The sequence below is a fragment of the Hyaena hyaena genome, unplaced genomic scaffold, assembly GCF_003009895.1.
Source record: "Hyaena hyaena isolate Hyena2069 unplaced genomic scaffold, ASM300989v1 scaffold_285, whole genome shotgun sequence".
Classification (NCBI taxonomy): domain Eukaryota; kingdom Metazoa; phylum Chordata; class Mammalia; order Carnivora; family Hyaenidae; genus Hyaena; species Hyaena hyaena.
Genome location: NW_024080917.1, coordinates 1,228,072 through 1,246,010, shown reverse-complemented (window position 1 = coordinate 1,246,010; position 17,939 = coordinate 1,228,072). Strand labels below are relative to the sequence as shown.

Sequence of the window (17,939 nt, the reverse complement as noted above, 5' to 3'; positions counted from 1 at the left end):
TGCCAAGCGGAGCCAGCCCCTGAGAAGCCTGGGGCAGCTGGGGACGTGGGTACTGACCTTGGCCGTGGCTGGGAGAGGAGGGTGGAGCAGCTTGGAAACACTGCAGAGAACTCAGAGCCGGTGCTCAGGCCCACGGCCCCAGGGTGGGGCCCCAGCAGCATCTCTGCATCTCTTTGTGGAGACTTGTGGGAGACGCACGTGCTCGCGGCCCAGAGACCATGTCCGCACCCCCAGACCCCAGGTGGTTCTGATGCGGCTCGGTTGTGAGAACCCAGTGGGGTAGAGGCCAGAGCTGAGCTTGGAGACCTTGAATGAACGACCCGACTGCCTGGGCCTGTGAGCAAGTACAGGGGATGCCCAGGCCCTCGACAGCCAGGACCTCTATCGGAAGCTGCTGGGCGTGCAGTTGGGTGGTTGGATCGTGGCACTAAATAAGCCACATAGGAGGGGACAGAGAGGGTAGGTCCCACAGGAAAAGGTGGGTGAGGGCTGTGGGGGTGGGCGTGGGGCACAGGAAGACACAGGGTCACTGAGCAAGCAGCTCGGGTAAGGCTGTGCTGACGGTGGGGGATGGGGTTCTCTAATTCACAGGAAACTGGACCCGGAGGGCCCTGGGGGTGGGCCCTGGGAAAGATGGGGGAGGAAGTCACCAGAGTGAGTCCTGAGGCGGGGTCAAGGGGGGTGTCTCCATGGTGGGGCCCCTGCGGCTCAGCAGCAGCCCACGCCCACACCTGCGGAACCCCGAGGTTGGCACCCGGGTCCGCACGGGGCTCTTCGGCCGTGAGCATGTCTAACTGTAGAAACCGCGTCCTCTGACTCAGGACCAGGACAGGCCAGGGCCTTCCCCTCAGGAGGGCCTTTTAAAACGTCCGGTTAGTACTACCAGCCATCAAGCAGCTCTCTGCAGCAGCGCGCTGCCTTCACGCCGTCCCACCCCCTGTCACCGCATGATGGGGTGGCCCATCTGTGTCACCTCCATGCAGCAAAGCCAGGAGGGGGAATGGTTGTGTCCCCGAGGGCCTGCCCATCCGGGGGTTTTAAAAGTGGGGTGCTGCCATGTGATTTGGGGACGCTGACCTTTGCCGTCGTGGATGTGTGGTTTCTGAGCCCGCTAGTGTCCCTCCAAGCTTGAGGGCGTTCTCCTGCATCCTGCCCGGGGCACCCATCCCAGAGCCATTGTCCACGGGCTGTTTGGCCACTCTGGTGGCCCATTTCTGTCCCAGGCTCCAGAAGGGAACGTCGGCTCCACGGCTGCAACGAGGCCCGCCCAGGAGGAGCAGCAGTCTGCTACCCCGCCGGGGAAGGTGGTGGCCGTCAGCTCCCGGAGTCCCCGCTGCCCGCGCAGCCAGTCTGCCCTGCGCAGCAGCAAGGCCTTCCCTCCGAGCGCCACGCCTTGCTCCTCAGGTGAGGCCGTCCGTCCCAGCTGCCCTCCTTGGTGTGCGGGCGGCCCAGAGCCCTGGGTGCGGACATGCCTGACTCCTGGCCCCCCGGCCCGGCCCGGCCAGCTGTTAGAGCAGAAACCCCCTCCCCTCGCGGGGACAGAGAGCGCAGGGCCTGGCACGTGAGGCTCTGAGGCCCTGCGGTGCCGGAGCCCGTGGGAAACGTGGGCCGGCCCTGCCAGTTACGTCACTCTGTGGGATTTCTGGGAGGTCAGCGGAAGCCGCTGTAACATGCCGAACTGGGGGCAGCAATCCATAGAGGGGCCTCTTTCCCTTATCTTAAAGGTGTTAAACTGTCAGGTTAAGGGCTTCCCGATCAGTTTAATACTGGCCTGCGCTGTGTCTCTGTCCCTGCCGTAGCTGCGGGGCAGCTGAAATTCAGGGTCGACGACCTGGGCTACCTTGTACCTGGGACAACAGGTGTTGAGGCCCGGCACGTCCTGTGCATCCTCGCCAGGCGTGCAGGGTGTTGTAATGGTCCCCGTAGGTGGGTGCCCTTGCCACAGAACCTCGGCTGTCCCGGACGTCATGAACACCCCACACCAGCTGGGGTCTCTGCATGACGACCACATGCCTTGGACAGGAAGCGGCCCCATGCCTTGTTCTAATCTGCCCACGTGGGTGTGGGGACTTCGTGGCCGGACAGAGTGTCCTGGTGTCCCGTGTGTTAGTGGTTCTCTAGGACTGTTTTCTGAGAACGTTCTGAGCGTGGCACTCGCTTTGTGATTTCTCTGTGTGGGGAATAGCTTGCCTCTTGAACCGAGAGCACCACGTGGTGGCCTCTGGGTGACCTAAGGCGGATCTGGTGGCCTGGCAGATGGATGCACAGGAGTCCGTGCTGGGCCTGGCCGCTGGATGGTGTGGTCTTCTACCTTCCGCTCTGTTTTTACAATTGCACAATTCAGCGCAGTCTTGGACATGCCTTCTCTTTCCGAATTGAGGATGCCTCTAGCCTGCTGCACGCGCAGTGCCAGAGCCCAGACTGGCGCGTAGAGGGCCTGTCTCTGGACGGCACGAGTAGGCGTTGAATCTTAAAGATCTATGATAACCGAAGGGAAGGGGACCCATCCCCACCGTGAAGCAAGGGTGTATGCGGGAGACAGCAGCGTCCCAAAGGAGTGTTCCTGAATAAATGTCTTCTGTCCTTTTATGACGGGCTGTTGCGTGTGACAGGCACTGAGGGCGAAGACTGGGGGCCGGCTCTGGACGCCGCGGCGGCAGAACTGCACGGCCGTCCAAACTGGCAGTTACTTTCTGGCCTTTTATAGAGAAAGCTTGCTGACCTCTTGTCTATGCAAGATGGTCTGGAAGGTTCTTCCAGCTCTGAAATGTCTTTGAAGGCCTGTCTGCACTTGGTGCTGGAGAGGAAAGTGGCAGAGCGCCTTTCCCAGCGCGGGCCAGGAGCTCACCCAGCAGGAGCTAGAGTTCCCGGGAGAAGACAGGAAGGCGGGTTTGGGGCCTGACAGCAGAGCAGTCATCCCGAGTTCCTTTCCGGTGTTCTTCCTGCGACCGTCCGCTCGTGCCGGGGGCGCTGCTGGGTGACGGCTGTGCTGCTCTCCTTGGCCTCCAGGTCTCAGAAACCCGCCGAGACCCCTGTTGGTGGCTGGACCCTCGAGCACGGGCAGCAGTGACTCAGACGGTGGCCTTTTCGCCGTCCCCACTACTTTGCCACCCAACAGCCGACACGGCAAGCTCTACTCTCCCAGTAAGGAGACAGAACTGACGTTCCGCCAGCACCTGAACTCCATCAGCGTAAGCGGGGTTGGCGCCCTGCCAGCGGGGTTGGGGGGGGCACATCCAGGGGCCCCAGGGGCTCGCTCTCAGGCCCAGTGCTGTCTCCTTGCAGATGCAGTCGGATTTCTTCCTGCCGAAGCCCAGGAAATTGCGGAACCGGCACCTGAGGAAGCCATTGGTGGTCCAGGTCAGGGCGCCCTCCCGCCCCTCGACCTTCCCGCAGGTCCCCCTGTGAGACAGGGAGTCCCTTGCCCCCTCCTTCCTTCCTGCACACGAGACGGAGTAGGAGCCGGGGCTCTGACGGTACTCTGAAGTAATAATACTCTTCACGTAGCGTGAAGACCCTGGGGAAAAAAAAAACGGGAAGTTGTGGGAATTCGAGTCCCACGAATGTCCCTTGTGGGGTTACGTCGAGGTTCTCGGGACGTCTGTTTATATGTAGTCAGCAGAAGCAGTCAGCAAGGTAGGGGGGAGCGGCCAGAGGCCAGGGCTCTCCGGACCCCGCGGGAGCCACGTCCAGCCCCGAGGGCACAGCCAGAGCTGGAGAGCCCGCGACAGCAGGGGTGTTGGTGTGCGCAGGTAGGATGAAAGGGGTGAGGCTGGAACTCTGCAAGGACATCGAGGAAACATGTGTTATTTTAGAGGGAACGCGTAGGTGTCTGTTGGTGCTGTCGATAGGCTCCTCCAAACCTCTTCCTGTCTTGAGATGAACTCATTTAGCAGTGAGCTTGCGCGGTGGGGCTGAAGCCGAGCGGGGTGTCCGGCGGCCCCCCAGCCGCGGATCGTACCCGGGGTAGCAGGGAGCAGACGCTCCCTGACAGCTCGTCAGAAGGACAGCAGGAGCCTCGCGCCACGTCCCATCCCTGCGCTGCTCACCTCACCCGCTTCCTCATGCGGGCGACGGGATGAGGCACAGGCGTCTGTGTGGTGCACCGACATCCTTTGTGTCCCTGTTACGGTGTTGTCACCGAGCTGGTTGGCTGGTACCTGGTGTGGTGGTGGGGGTGACGAATTACCACGCCTCACTCACAAAGTTGGTCACGGGCGCGTCTGCACAGAAGAAACTAACACGCGTGGGGTTTGACAGCATCTGCACTCGGAGGCTTCGGGGTCTTGGGACACGTCCCCCGTGGAGACGGGAGGAGGTTGTATCCAGGTCCCGCGTGCGCGGCGGCCCGAGTCCTGGCCCGGGGAAGCGGGAGAGTGCCCTCTGGCTCGTGGAAGCCTGTCCCCGACCGCAGACCTGCACGGCCTCGGGGGTGCTCCTTTGCTTAGTTTTGTAACAGTGTCATTGATTCGTGGTTAACACGGCGTCCAGTCTGGTGGGTACCGGTCAGCGTTTGCAGTGCATTCGCAGGGCCGTGTGCCCACCGCCGCCCTCTGGTCCCGGAACATTTCCACATTCCCTTAATTGCCCCTTCCGTCCAGATGCTGGCAGCCACTACCGCCACCAGCCCACTTTGTGTCTCTGTGGACTTACTTTCTTGAGTGTTTCACGTGCATGGAACCACCCGCAGTGTGTGGTCTCTGCGTTTACCGGTTTCAGAGTAGGTGTCGTTGGCACCCAGCCCTGGGCTTTCAGTCTCCTACCATCCAGGCTGCTGTCACATGCCCAGGGTGGACGGGAGGGGCCGCAGGAGCCCCGGCATTTCCTGCCCCCTCTGTGAGCCTGGTAGCACCCACCTTCTCTCTGCTCTGTGCCCGGCGCCTTGGGGAGCCTCTGCGGGGCAAGGAGACATCCCTTGAACATCAGCGGAGAATGCTCAGGTGCACCCGGAGCCGGAAACATCTGTTCACGTCTTACTTCAGTGACTGACGGTTTCACGCGTTCCCACACTCTCCTACTGGGTGGTAGAAGTCTAGCCGGCACTTAATTATACCCAGGAGACCTGGGCCAGGGAGCAGGGAGGGGTGGGCAGAGTGGCTCAGGCTCCTGCGTCAAGAGGAATCCCTATATTTTCTTGGCCACAGACGTGAGGAGTCACAGATCTGGGCTGTGTCTCCGGTGCCCACGAGCAGATGTGCGGGACTGGGGGCCTCTGGGTTAGCGGTGGGCCGTCCTGGCATCACTCCCCGGGGGTCTCTCCCAAGAGGCTCCAGCGTCTGGGGGCCCGGGGTCCGTGGACACAGCTGTCCTCAGGCTGTCCGGGGTGCCCTCGTGCCACCAGCTCTATGCTCCAGAGCCCCCTCTTATCCGGAGTGTCCCCCAGCCCATCGTCGTTTCCTAAGGGCCTGTCCCCCGCCTGAGCACTGGTCCTCTTCCCCCCCACAGAGAACGCTGCTTCCCCGGCCCTCTGAAAACCAGTCCCACAACGTCTGCTCCTTCTCCATCCTGTCCAACTCGTCCATAACCGGTGAGCACTCACGCCTCGCTCCTGGCAGCGCACGGCCTTGGCTTTGGGAACGGTGAACGTTTGTGCCATTTGCTCCTGGCGGGACCTTCCCAGCACTCCTCTGTCTGTCCTGTCCACAGACACCAAGTTTGCCCCTGTGTGGACGGGGGCCACACAGTGGCGGGCGTGGACCCCTGGCGGGTGGGGTGCGGGCAGCTCGCTTCAAAGGTGGGCTCAGGGGCCCTGGCTTGGAGGCTCTGCTCGGGTGTGTACGGGGAGCATCTGTCATCCGCCCCCGGTAGGCGTGACTTCAGTGTGTGCACGGCACGCGGCTCGGGTCTGGAAGCACAGGAGCCCAGGCTCTTTGAGTGACACGTTGTTACATGGTGAGAACCATGAGCGGAGCTCCCACTCTGTGACGCACCCTCCAAGCCATCCTCGATCCGCGTGTGTCGGGTACACGCCACAGCGTCGAGGCTCCTCACTCCCGCTCAGCTGCCGCTTCCGGCGGGGAGCCCAGCTGCCGGGAAAGTCAGGTCCGGCGGGGCACACGGCCCCTTTTGGGCCCACGCTGGTGGCAGTAGGACTGTGCCCGTCCCATGGCCTGGGGAGTTTGGTGGTTCTGTGGCCCGGGAGCCAGGCTCTCTCCCATCAGGTCCCCGTCTGACCTGTGACTCGACCGCGTCAGCAAGCGTTTGGGAGGCGAGGCTTCTGTCTGAGGCTTCTGTCAGCGGCCCCTGTGCGCGGTCATAAGGCGCCAGCCAACACGTCTGTTCCCGTTCATGTCCTCACAGGCAGGGGCTCGTTCCGGCCCATCCAGTCCTCCCTGACCAAAGCAGCCCTGTCTCGGCCGATTGTGCCCAAGGCCCTTCCACCCCAGGCCCCAGGCCACCTGGCCAGTAAGTGCCTGTCACCAGCGTGACGGGCTCCGCGTGAGATTTCTGTCTTCGTGTCTCCCCAGCCCCCGCGTCTCCCCGCCCCTGCATCTCCCCCAGCTGCCCCTTCTCCCCCAACGCCCCCCTACATCTCCCCCAGCCCCCGTGTGTCCCCCACCCCCTGCATCTCCCCCAACCCCCGCATCTTTCCAGTCCCCGTTTCTCCCCCATGCCCCTGCGTCTCCCCTAACCCCCGCGTCTCCCCCAGTCCCCACGTCTCTCCAGTCCCTGTGTCTTGTCACCCTTCAGGGCAACACGAGAGCCTTTGCCCTTCTCAGAAACGAGGTGTGAGGGAGCCTCTGGGGCACGTGTCAGGACGTCCCTGGAGCTGAGGTTCGAAATGTTCTTTGTGCCGTTAGGTGCTATCGACTTAGCAGCCAAAAGTGCCGGCATCATCCCCGGGAGCCCCCTGCCTGTCCTGGACGCTGAGGGCTTGTCTGGCATTGCTCCGCTGGCTTCAGACGAGGTGACCTCTACCGTCCCGGGTCCAGACTCTACCTGTGCCCACCAGAACGCAGACCCCGTCCCCGCCGTGGGGGTGAGTGTGTTTAGAAAGGCTGCTCCGAGTCCCTTCCAGCTTCTGGGAGAGGCTGGTCACTTTCCGGACGTATGGGCACCAAGGCCGCGGGGCCCGGGTCCTGCCCGGCTCCTGGCTCTGCCTGAGGAGTGGACGGGCCCTGGGAGGCCCGAGGGCAGTACCTGAACCAGGGAGGCCGTGGTGTGGATGAGCATCGTGCGGTCCTGAGGGAGAGCCACCGAGGGGGGCCGTAGGGGCAGTGATGCGGGGGGGCAGGGTCGGGGCCACAGCAGGCGTGGTGCTCTGTCTGCGGAGGCCGCTTGGCTGGAAGAGGAGCTTCAGCCGTGCCAGCCGGCAGCAGGCCCTGGGCCTCCCTGCCTGGCCTCCGACTCCCGCCCGCCGGGGCTGTGTAGGGACTTGTCCTGCCCTCTGAACTGGCAGACGGACCTCACGTGTGGGTAGGGGACTCACGGGCTGTCCTGGTGATTTACAGGGTGCCAGCGACCCATTCGTCAGTGTCCCCTCGAGGCCTGAGCAGGAGCCAGTGGCCGACAGTTTCCAGGTAGGGTGTGCTGTTGGCTGCTGAGCCCAGCACCTGCCCCGGGACCACCCCCATCCCCAGGCCAGACCCCCGCCCCCATGGTCTTCAGCCGACCCTCGCCTCACTCCCCTGGAGGTGTGCAAGGACACACAGCCCTTGATGCCTGGCGGCTTGTCCATCCACCTCCTCGCCCAGGCAGATGAACACACGTCCCTCCCGCTCAGGCTTCCTCCTTCCCCTCCGCAAGGCGAGCCGTTTCAGACGTACCCCCAGAAGCACTAAGTGTTCTGGGCCAAGGCGGAGGAGGCCGTCGGTGGGTGGCGCTCCCCGACACCACCCCTCTGCCCGGTTTACCAGCTATGCTGGCGGTCACCTCAGCCTGGCCGTCCCGCGCTGCCATCCCTGGAGCGGTTTCAGAAGTGAATCCCCTGCGCGTGTTCCTCGCAGGGAAGAAAGTGGCTGCTCGGATCCTGGTTGCTGGAGACCCACCTGTCACTTAGTCACTGCCTCGTGAGGCCGAGGCCGATTTTCCATTCCGTGTTCCTTACGGACCCACTGTGTCTCCCCTCAGGGCTCACCTGTTCTCTCCTTATCTGAGCTGACCAAGGCTCCTCTCCACAACGGCCTCCCCACACCTGTGCCCGCGCCTGAGGGCTCCAGCGGCCGCCTGTCCCCACCCAACGTCTCTGCGCTGTTGGACATCTCCCTGCCCGGCCCGCCCGAGGACGTGCTGTCACAGGGCGAGCCCGCCACGCACATCAGCGACTCTATCATCGAGATCGCCATCAGCTCCGGCCAGTATGGTGAGGGCCGGGGCGCCGTGTGCCCTCCTCACCAGTCCCGCCCGGGCCTGACCGCCTGCCCAGGCATCTGCACGCTTGCTGGGCACACGGCATGCCGCTGTCCAGAGTTCCCTCTTGGGTGTAGGCCGTCTGCCGCCTGCAGGGGGGCCTGGGCGGAGGGGGTGTGGACGTGCAGAGCCAGCCCCCGAGGCCTCTGCAGCCCGCAGCTCACAGGGGGCCTCTTTCTGGCTGACTGTGCATCCGGGTGGAGACCTTGAGGTTGTGCGTTCCTAGGAGGAGATTGGACTGGGACCCTTGGGGCTCTGGCCCCCCTGGCTCTCTGGATAGCACTTGCTCTCCACTTGGGCTGTAGATTCACACAGAAGTTAGCTTGCACCTTTGTGCCTTTTCTCGGCGAAGTTGGGAAGCGTGCCCCTCCGCGGGCTGGTGTAGGCCCTGGTGATGGGTTGGCGTGGCTCTTAGCACAGGGTCTGGCTCCATCTGTCATAGCCACAGCTGTCATGGTTGCCCAAGATGGGCACGGGGTTGCCACCATGGACCCCCCGCAGGCCGGTATTGTTTATCCTCCGTGGGGCCTGCGTGGCCCTGGGTCTCCATGCTCAGCAGTGCCTGGCTGTGCTGTGCTGTTTCTTGGTGGCAGGTTGGGGAGTGGGGTGCTATCCCTCCCCGTGGCACCTCTGATCCGGGGCTTTGGTTGACAGGGGAGGGAGTTCCTCTTTCTCCAGCAAAACTGAATGGCAGTGACAGCTCCAAGAGCCTTCCGTCCCCAGCCAGCAGCCCCCAGCCAGACTGGATCGCCTCCCCCACCCACGACCCCCAGTGGTGCCCCAGCGACCCCACAGACTCGTCGCTCAGCAGCCTGTTTGGTGAGTGACTAGGGGCCTGGGCCATGGTTCCAGGCAAGCAGTGGGGTCCCCGTGGCGCATCAGGAGGGGACGAGTCTGACATTTCTGTGCTCTGGCAGAACTCGAACTCCTACCCTCTTTCGAGGTTCATCCTGTGTCACTTATGCAGGGGCACTGCTGAGGTCTCCAGCATGCACGTCACCATGCCGTGGTGAACGTGGACACTGTGTGACCCTCAGCCCGGCTGAGGTGGGTGCACTACGTCTCAGTCTCCCAGGCTGCCCGCTATCTGGGCTCCTGCCTCGCGGGCCTTCGGCCCTTGGTATTAGCGGCGGTGTAGGATGTGGCTCGGGGGCTCTTGGTCTCCTCTCCCCATCCTCAGAATGTTCTGAAGACCAGAGTGTTTGCAGGATGGGTCCCCTCCCTGGGAGCCCGGTGTCCGTGGGGTGGGAGGAGCTGGAAGGGACAGCCACACCGGCCTCGGTTGTCTGCCCGGGAGGAGCGCCTGTGGCATCTCAGGGATCCGCACACCTGGTGCTTTAGAGAGCAGCCAGGCATGCAGGTGGTCAGGGAACCGGTGACCCCAGAAGGGGATCATCTTACACACGATGAGCAGGGTCAGCACGCATGTGGGCAGCACACCTGGTGGGCCCGAATGGCGGGGGCTCCACCGATGGTGGTACCAGGCCGGCAGCATTGATGATGAAGGTCACAGAGAACAGCTCAGGGACTTGCAAGGTCAAACGTTTATGAAAAGGTAGAAGGCGTCTCACGTGGAGGTGAGGGTGACGACCAGATGGAACACCGCACGGAGGGCTCTCCGAGGCTCAGTACATGCTGTGTAATGACTCTGTCCTCACCAGCGTCGGGGGGCAGGGGCCTGGAAGGCGGGGCCATCTGCAGCCCCCGGCTCCTCCCCATGGACGCGTCCGGGCTAGCCAGTCTCAGAATGTCTTCTCTCGGCAGCGAGCTTCATCTCCCCGGAGAAGAGCCGGAAGATGCTGCCGACGCCCACGGGGACCCAGAGCGGCACCTCCCTGCTGGGCCCCAGCCTGCTGGACGGCAACTCGAGAGACTCGTTTGTGTCCAGGTCCCTGGCTGACGTTGCCGAGGTACGTGCGCGCCCTCAGCTCAAGGCTGCCAGCCCGCCTCCTGGAGCTTGCCACCTCCCTCCAGTAGGCCTGTTCCAGGCCTGAGAACCGTGAGCGCTCCTGTTCGTTCCTGCGTGGCCGCAGATGACAAACCCTAAGTAACAGCTTGGCCCCGGAGGCCTGGGAGCCTGGGGAGCCCTGGTATCAGGCCGACTGTGGGGCCCCTACGGGCAGCCAGGCCGACCTGTGGATCTCGCTCTGTCCTTCAGCAGCTGCGTGACCCGAGGCGGGTGTGCCGCTCCTCACCACCTTGCTTTCCTGGTCTCTTGGGGGCCGCTTCCGGTCTGAGCAGGCAGGCGCCAGCAGTAGGTGGCGATGCCCCGATGGGGGCGGGAGGGTGCAGGCGGCATTTCCCTGTGTCATGGCAGGAGGCTGCTTCCCGGGTCAGGGTGGCGGCAGACATTTGACACGGAGCTGAGACTTGGTCTGAGAGGCCCCTGTTTCTTTGCTCACAAGGCCACCAGGGTTCCCGCCCCACAAAGAGCAAGTGGTGTCAGTGATGGGTGAGGCCGTGTGCCTGTCTACAGAGCTGACATAGGCACACCGAGCCGGTGTGAGGTGTGCAGCCCCAGCGCTCTGAGAGACTGAGGCAGTGGATGTCCCTGAGAGCAAGAGAATGCTGCGTCTGGATCCCCCCGCCCCCTCCGAGCAACATTTCCCAGATACTCTGTGCATGGGACATGCAGGCATCAGTGGGGTCTCCTGGGGAGCATGTAGTCAGGGCCTAAAGGGGGCCTGGATCAAGCAGTGCTCGCTTGCGCTGTCTCCCATGGACTCCTTGGCTTCTGGGAATCCTCACGTGTGTCTGGAGACGTGGGGAACCCTCGGGGAGGCTTCGGGGGGTCCTGAGCCGACCCAGGATATGAACAGACGTTCTGCCCAGAGGCACAGGCAGGAGAACGCAGCACTCAGCCTCCCTGCACTGTGCGGCATTTCTGAAAACCCTATGGCTCTGTGAGCACATGAGCAGCCCGTCTTCCCCCTTCCTGCCTGTGTGTGCAGACGCCTACGAGCGCGTGGCTTCCGTGTAGATCAGTGCGGCACACGTACCTGGAGGCGGCATGCCAGGACTTTGCCATTCGGGGGCGGTCTCCAGAGTAGCTGTGGTAGGGCCTGGGGCTGTTAGAGGTGCACGCTCTTGGGCCCATCCCAGGTTCATGCCAGGACCACCCCAGACCCACCCCAGGTTCATCCCTGACTCTCCCCAGGACCACCCCAGGTCCGTGCCAGTCTCACCCCAGGCCCACCCCAGGCTCACCCCAACCTCACCCCAACCTCACCCCAGGTCCATGCCAGGACTACCCGAGGCCCACCCCAGGGTCATCCCAGGTCCTCTCCAGGCCTTTCTAACAGGGTGTGAACAGAACTCATGGTTGTGAGTTGCAGGTGGGAAATGTGGAGCCAGACTGGCCCAGATGGACAGCAATGCAGCTGACGGGGGACGTATATGGGGAAGATAGGCACTGTTTGCTTTACTTATCAAAAACAAAGTTGGGTTTGTATGAAATTTCTCATAAAGAAGCTTGAGTTTATTTAAGTAATCTCTCCACTCAATGTGGGGCTTAAACCCACGGCCCCAAGGTCAAGAGTCGCACACTCTTCCGACTGAGCCAGCTGGGCGCCTCTCTCATAAAAAGTTTAAAATTCAGTTCCTGCCATAGCCGTACTCAGAATTTTCCAAAGCCTTCTCATTCATTTATTATGTCATGCAGTTCATTAACGAACATTTACCTTGGGTCTGCTCCATGCCAGGCACTGCCCTGGGCTGAGTGCACAAAACCACAGCCCCCGGTAAAGGAGGCGGATGACACACGCTGAACACCGAGTCTCCTGTGTTTGTGCACAGAACAGGCCATGACCTGGAGCTGCGTTCTGCACACTGGTCTTTGTTCCTGTTTCCCTTCCTCTGCCGCACTCTGTCCTGTCCGCCAGCTTGCTGGTTTCTTGAAGAGCCAAAGCCTGTCTCCCCTCATGGTCTTTGCACTTCTTGTTTCTTTTATGGGCATCCGCTCCCTGCCCTTGTGGCCACCCACGGTCTCTGCTTCCGTTTCCTTCAGGCCACCCCGAAGTGTCCGCGTCCCACTGCTGTGTGCCATTTGCCTTGTTGCTTATTGATCGTCTCCCATAAGTGTCGTGTGCGGGGAACCACCACTCTGGTCCCGGCCGCCGGACAGCCAGGTCGGCTGTGACGATGCACGCGTGTCCAGAGAGGGAGAGCTCGAAGTGGCAGAAGAGAGCTTCCTAACCACCACCACCCCCCCGCCCCGCCCCAAGCTCTGGGCCCTTGTCATGTGGCTAGCTGCTGGGGGAGTCTGATCTTCACTGTACATACAGACCCCAGGTTCAGTCACCATCCACTGAAGTCCCTGCTGTGGTGGCCGGTTGCTCTCGGTCCAGCAGCCGCTCACCAGCTGACGTGGTCTTGCCTCGTGTCCTCCGCCTGCAGGTTGTGGATTCCCAGCTGGTGTGCATGATGAATGAAAACAGCATCGATTACATCTCTCGATTCAACGATCTGGCCCAAGAACTGTCCATCGCTGACCCCAGCCGCCGAGAGGTTCTGTTTGATGGCAGCGGAGGTGGCCCCCCCGTCGGTGACCTATCCCAGTGACCACACCTCGTCACTGGTGGGGCATCCTGGGGGCTGCAGAGGAGGGCTCTCCTGGCTGGTGGTCCTCCGCTGTGGTAGGCGTGGCCCTCTTCAGGCTAGAGAAAACGTAAATCAGGCCCAAACCCCCTGAGGACAGTCCAAACAGAGGAACCTCTGCACCCACGACGCAGAACACACCAGAAGTGGTGTCCCCACAGGCAGAGGCCAGTGGTGGCCCGGTACACAAGGACGAATTTTCTGGAAGGGTCTTTGTCAGCTGGGGCCGTGGGGCTGGAGCAGTTCCTGCCAGCCGTGGGGTCTCCTGTTAGGGTCCGCGTAGCGACCACATTTCCACCCACGCTTCTGCCTCAGTGCGTGTGTTGGACGGTCAGTGGGCCTTCTCTCCGAGGCAGAGGGACGGGTGTGCCGCGGCATGGTCGTTGGCCCCGGGGGGGTGGCCGCCCCGCTCTGCAGGACCGCTTCCAGCCACCGCTGCCTTCTTTCTGCCACACCTGTGCGCTGTCGGGCTGCTTTCTCTGCGGAGTGATGACGGGGAGGGACAGAGGGGCCTGGCCTGGGTCTGCCTGGTGGGGTGTGTACCCTTCCACGGCGGGCCCCTCCGAGGACACTCGGCTCGCAGGGCAGCATAACTGGTGCCGTCACCGCAGACACCCTGCCTTTGCCCAGAGGTGTGTTCCGACTGGCTGAGTGCGAAGGAGCGAAGGGTCCTGTTGTGCGCAGGTTCTGTGGACTTTTAGGAAAAGGTCCTGCTAAGCTGGTTGGAAAAAGGTCCTCCTCGTGTTTTTAGAATTAGGAGATGTCGAAGAAAAACAGAGTTTAATGGTTTCCTTCCTAGGTTCAAGTTTCTTCCTGGTGATCTGAGTGTCCTCTTGGTCAGCTGAGGTGCTCGCTCTCTGTTGGGACCACACGTGGGCCTTGGCCAGCGTCCGCCATCCAGCACCGGACGCCACGGGCCTTGCGGGGAGGGTTTCTCTGCTTCAGCAGCTCCTCTCCCTTCCATGCGCTTTTGTGCAGAGCCTCCCCGGCACGCACACTTCGTCCTTCACGTTTACTCCTGCCCTGGGGCCTTCCGTTTGTCTGTCCCCCCGCGTGGGGAACGCGAGCAGAGGCCCAGTGCCTGGGTGTGGCTGGAACACACTAGCCACATCCCTCCGGTGCGCTCCTCGGCCCCCTGGGCGACCAGTTGGCATCACTGCACATGGTTCCCGTCTTCCTGCCGAGTGGAGCCACAGGGCTCCCTTGCTTCTCGGCCTCGGGAGGCTCGACAGACAAAACGCCATCCGACCGCGGGCTGCAGCTGGGAGCCAGCTGCGGTGTGGCTCGGGGAACGCGCGCGTGCCGCCGTCCCCTGCTGCTTGGCCCTCCGCCCGGCGGCCGGCCTCAGTTTGGCTTCTGAAACCCGCCTGAACTGACCGCTGTTTTTGTGCTCTTTCCGACTGGCAGAGTGGCGGCCTCCCGGGCCCGGCCCGGCCCCCTACGCGGGCTTCTCCCCCGTCCACCGTGACAAGGGCAGAAAGGTCTTGTGTGTACAGGCAGGGGGGCTGCCCCCGATCTCACAGCCTCAGCGCACAGATGCAGCCACTGCGGGCCGCGGGCAGGGCGTTCACCCCGGGCAGCGGGGCGCAGTGGGCGGTTGGGCTTCCGGCCAGTAGCTTCCTTCTCTCATCTTAAGTGGCTCTTAGCCACTTGCTAAGGTGGTCTCCTGCGTTCGGGTCGGGTTCTAGCTACAAACATCACCCATAAAAGACACTCTTCCAGACTCTTACAAAAAGTCCGAAAGCTCTGGAGATGTGTCATAAGGACACAGTGCCCGTTTATGAAGAGAGAGAGATGGCGTCACTTGAACCAGAGTGTCTTTCAACCAGCTTCTGTGGCTTTGAGATCCATCCTTCGGTTTCCTGAAATTAGCACCTTACTGAGGTGATAAGATCAGTGTCTCTGTCCCTGGGCACCTCTTAGGACACCGGGCCGAGTTTAGTCCACTGATAACCTGCTCATACTCCCACCATCTGGAACCAGAGATGGCTGAGTAACATTACAGCATTGCATCCATGCTGGGAGCGGTGTGCACATGGCCAGAGGACAGTAGGTCTCAGCTGCTTTGATCGGGGACGCCCCGAGGCAGTCTGGTGTCCCTAAGAAGAGAAAAAGCAGAGGCTTCTGTAGGCTGTTGAGTGGCACCTCCCCTTGGGGGCTGGACCACAGACTCCCATCTAGAGTATCATGGCAGGGAAAGGGGGGTGGTTAGTGAGGACAGCGGAAGATTCTTCTCACCTGTAATAAAGCTGATGTGATTCCAGAGAATTCTGCCACTTATGCAGCAACCAGACAGGTATTGATAAGCGTTTGCTGGCCAAGCTCAGGGGAAGTGGCGTCGTTAATGGCATGAAAAGGATGAGTGTGTTTTCTCCCAGCCTAAATGCGCGTGTATAAAAATAAGCAGCTGTTAGGCCTGGAATTTTCAAAAGCCCCAACCAGAGAAACTGCTCTTCCCATTCCTTCCCCTGCCTTTCCAGCAGAAGCGGCCGTCTCTGTGCCCCTGTGGCTTCCTCCACGCGCCCTGAGACCAGGGCGGTGCCTCAGAAAGGCCCTCCCAAGCCAGCATAAGGCCATCTGGGAGCTTTTTGCTGATTCATCATTTTGAAAGATCGAGACGGAGAATATCCGGTCTCCAGGGAGTTGGTGTTTGGGCCTTCGTTTCTACTGTGAGTGTCCAGGGCGGAGCTCGCCATCCTTTAGAAGACGCAGGGACAAGGCGAAGCTGGGGGCTCCACACAGCACTGGTGGTTTTCCTCACCGTGCCGGGTCTCCTAGCTGTAGAGTACTTGCTCAGGGAGCGGGTATTTGGAAACATTTCATCCATCTTGCTTTCTCACATCTCCAGCTTCTTAGCATCAGAATCCGTCAAGGGTGTCCTTTTCAGTTAGACAGCCTCTTTTAACTTGATCAGATCTGATTTTTTGCAAAGAAAAGTCACAGAGTAAAAGACACCGGAGACAAAGGAGAGCAGCAGTTGCTTTTTTTTCTTTCTTTCTTTCTTTTTTAAGACCTTGAGATCTATCAGATACGTTTGTGAGCAAAGAGGGCACTTTGTCTTATGAAGAAAGGGAAGAGACCCTCCGCACACCTTTCCTGTCAGAACTCTCTGGACCCCGCAGTAATTGGTAACTCACGTTAAGTCAGTCTTGGAATCACTACAGCAACCTGGACCCTTTGTTTTGTAACAGGATGGCCGGCGCCAGAGCTGTGGTCTGGGCCGCAGAACTGAACGCTGTTTCTTTTGATAATCGTTAAGCCATATCATCTAAGGTTTCGGCTTGTTTGAGATGTGAATTTGTTTAATAGATTATAAATATACAATATACAGTGTATGTATAAAGCAGAATGCCTGTCCTTCCTGATTATTTTTTGTATCATATTGTAAATTATATTATTTATTCTTTACCAATTTTGGGAATAAAAGGTGTTTTGGTTATTTAATATAATAAACAAAAGCTGTTAAACTTCTTATGTTTAAATTTCCAGTTCAACTTGTAAATCTGTTTTTATTATTGTGCATAAATACATACTAATACTTGATCTAATGCTTCCCGAGTGCGACTCGTCTCCTTCGCATGGTCTCCAAGTGACAGCTCTGCAGCCTGGCGAGCGCGCGCCAGCCGCACGCGGGGCCGTCCCGCGCGCCTCCGGGCAATCGGCGGTCCTCGCACCCGAGGCGCTCCGGGGTGCGCCGCACGCGCCTGCGCAGGGCCATGGGGCGGCCCTGGCGTCCGCCTTGGATGGGGTTACGCCCCGCCCATGCCGCCCTGCTGTCCAATGTCGGCGCTCGGTGCCCGAGCGGCACCTGCTCTCACCAGTCGGCTGCGAGCGTGGCGCCGGCTTCGTCCTGCGCCTGTCCCGGCGGGGTGGGGGCGGGGCCAGGCGCCGCGATTGGCTGTGGTGGCATGACTGGCATTTGCGTCATCTAATGGGCGCCGGTGGGCGGGCCTCGCGTTGCGTGGGGCCGGGCGGGAACTACAGCACAGCCGGCGAGGAGGTGCCGGGCGGCGGGCGACATGTTTCAGGGCCCCGAGAGCGAGGGCGGCCGGACTGGCTCCAGGTGTGTGGCGGGCGCGGTCACGTGGCGGGGCGCGGGTGACGGGTGGCCTCACAGAGCCGTGGCTTCCTCTTCCCTTCCGAGAGGCGGGCGCCCAGGCGGAACGCGCTCCCCGCGCCCGGCAGGGTCTCGGCGGAAGGCCTGAGGCGCGCCGCCCCGCGCTTCTCATCCCGGACCCGCTTTCCCTATCGTGTCCAGCGCGCCCGGGGACGCTGGCCAAGCGGTGTGCCGCCTCGGGGCCATGCGAGTGCTTGCGGGAACCTGCCCTCCCGGGCCCCATGCTGGCGCCGGTGCGCGGTGGACGGGGCCGAGGGGCGGGGGTCACCGTGCTGGGGGCCCTCCGGGATTCCGCAGTCCCGTGGGGCCGGGCGCAGCCCTCCCTTAATCCTGGGATTCCGTGGGGCCGGGCCCTGCGCTCCCTTAATCCCGCAGCCCCGTGTGGCCGGGCGCTGCCCTCCCCTGGTCCCGCAGCCCCGTGGGGCCGGGCGCTGCCCTCGCCTAATTCTGGGATTCTTGGGGCGGGGCGCTGCCTACACCTAATCCCGCAGACCCTTGGGGCCGGCTGCTGCCATCTCCTGGTCCCACAAACGCGGGAGGCCGGGCGCTGCCCTTCCTTAATCTCGGAATTCTCTGCAGCATAGCATTACCCTCCCCTAATCTGAAACCCTGTGGAGCCTGGTGCTGTCCTTTCTTTATCCCACAGTCCTGTGGGGCCAGGCAATGCCCTCCCCGAATCCCTGGCCCATGGAACCAGGTGCTGCCCTTTCCTGACCCCAGGGCCTTCTGGGGCCAGATGCTGTCCTTCCTCCCTTGATACTGGGACCCTGGGCTGGCAATGCCCTCCCCTGATCCCAGGGCCTTGTGGGGCCAGGCGCTGCCCTCCCCTGATCCCAGGGCCTTGTGGGGCCAGGCGCTGCCCTCCCCTGATCCCGGG

At 61.7% G+C, this 17,939-nt stretch overlaps 2 protein-coding genes across 3 annotated transcripts in view; both read left to right on the top strand.

The window, feature by feature from the left end:
- The window catches only part of CRAMP1 (cramped chromatin regulator homolog 1), a 53,794-nt gene extending 37,378 nt beyond the window's left edge, over positions 1 to 16,416 (top strand). For both annotated transcript variants that reach the window (XM_039246889.1, XM_039246888.1), the window contains exons 11-21: positions 1,224 to 1,404; positions 3,010 to 3,191; positions 3,286 to 3,360; positions 5,446 to 5,527; positions 6,301 to 6,405; positions 6,801 to 6,979; positions 7,452 to 7,520; positions 8,071 to 8,302; positions 9,004 to 9,168; positions 10,114 to 10,259; positions 12,745 to 16,416. In XM_039246889.1, the coding sequence (XP_039102820.1) occupies positions 1,224 to 1,404; positions 3,010 to 3,191; positions 3,286 to 3,360; positions 5,446 to 5,527; positions 6,301 to 6,405; positions 6,801 to 6,979; positions 7,452 to 7,520; positions 8,071 to 8,302; positions 9,004 to 9,168; positions 10,114 to 10,259; positions 12,745 to 12,909 (1,581 nt within the window). In that variant the 3' untranslated portion in view covers positions 12,910 to 16,416. The remainder of the gene's footprint in view (positions 1 to 1,223; positions 1,405 to 3,009; positions 3,192 to 3,285; positions 3,361 to 5,445; positions 5,528 to 6,300; positions 6,406 to 6,800; positions 6,980 to 7,451; positions 7,521 to 8,070; positions 8,303 to 9,003; positions 9,169 to 10,113; positions 10,260 to 12,744) is intronic.
- Positions 16,417 to 16,925: 509 nt separating this feature from the next.
- JPT2 (Jupiter microtubule associated homolog 2) overlaps positions 16,926 to 17,939 on the top strand; it is a 20,789-nt gene continuing 19,775 nt past the window's right edge. Inside the window, exon 1 of the mRNA XM_039246704.1 lies at positions 16,926 to 17,008. Within this exon, the coding sequence (XP_039102635.1) occupies positions 16,965 to 17,008 (44 nt within the window). The 5' untranslated portion in view covers positions 16,926 to 16,964. The remainder of the gene's footprint in view (positions 17,009 to 17,939) is intronic.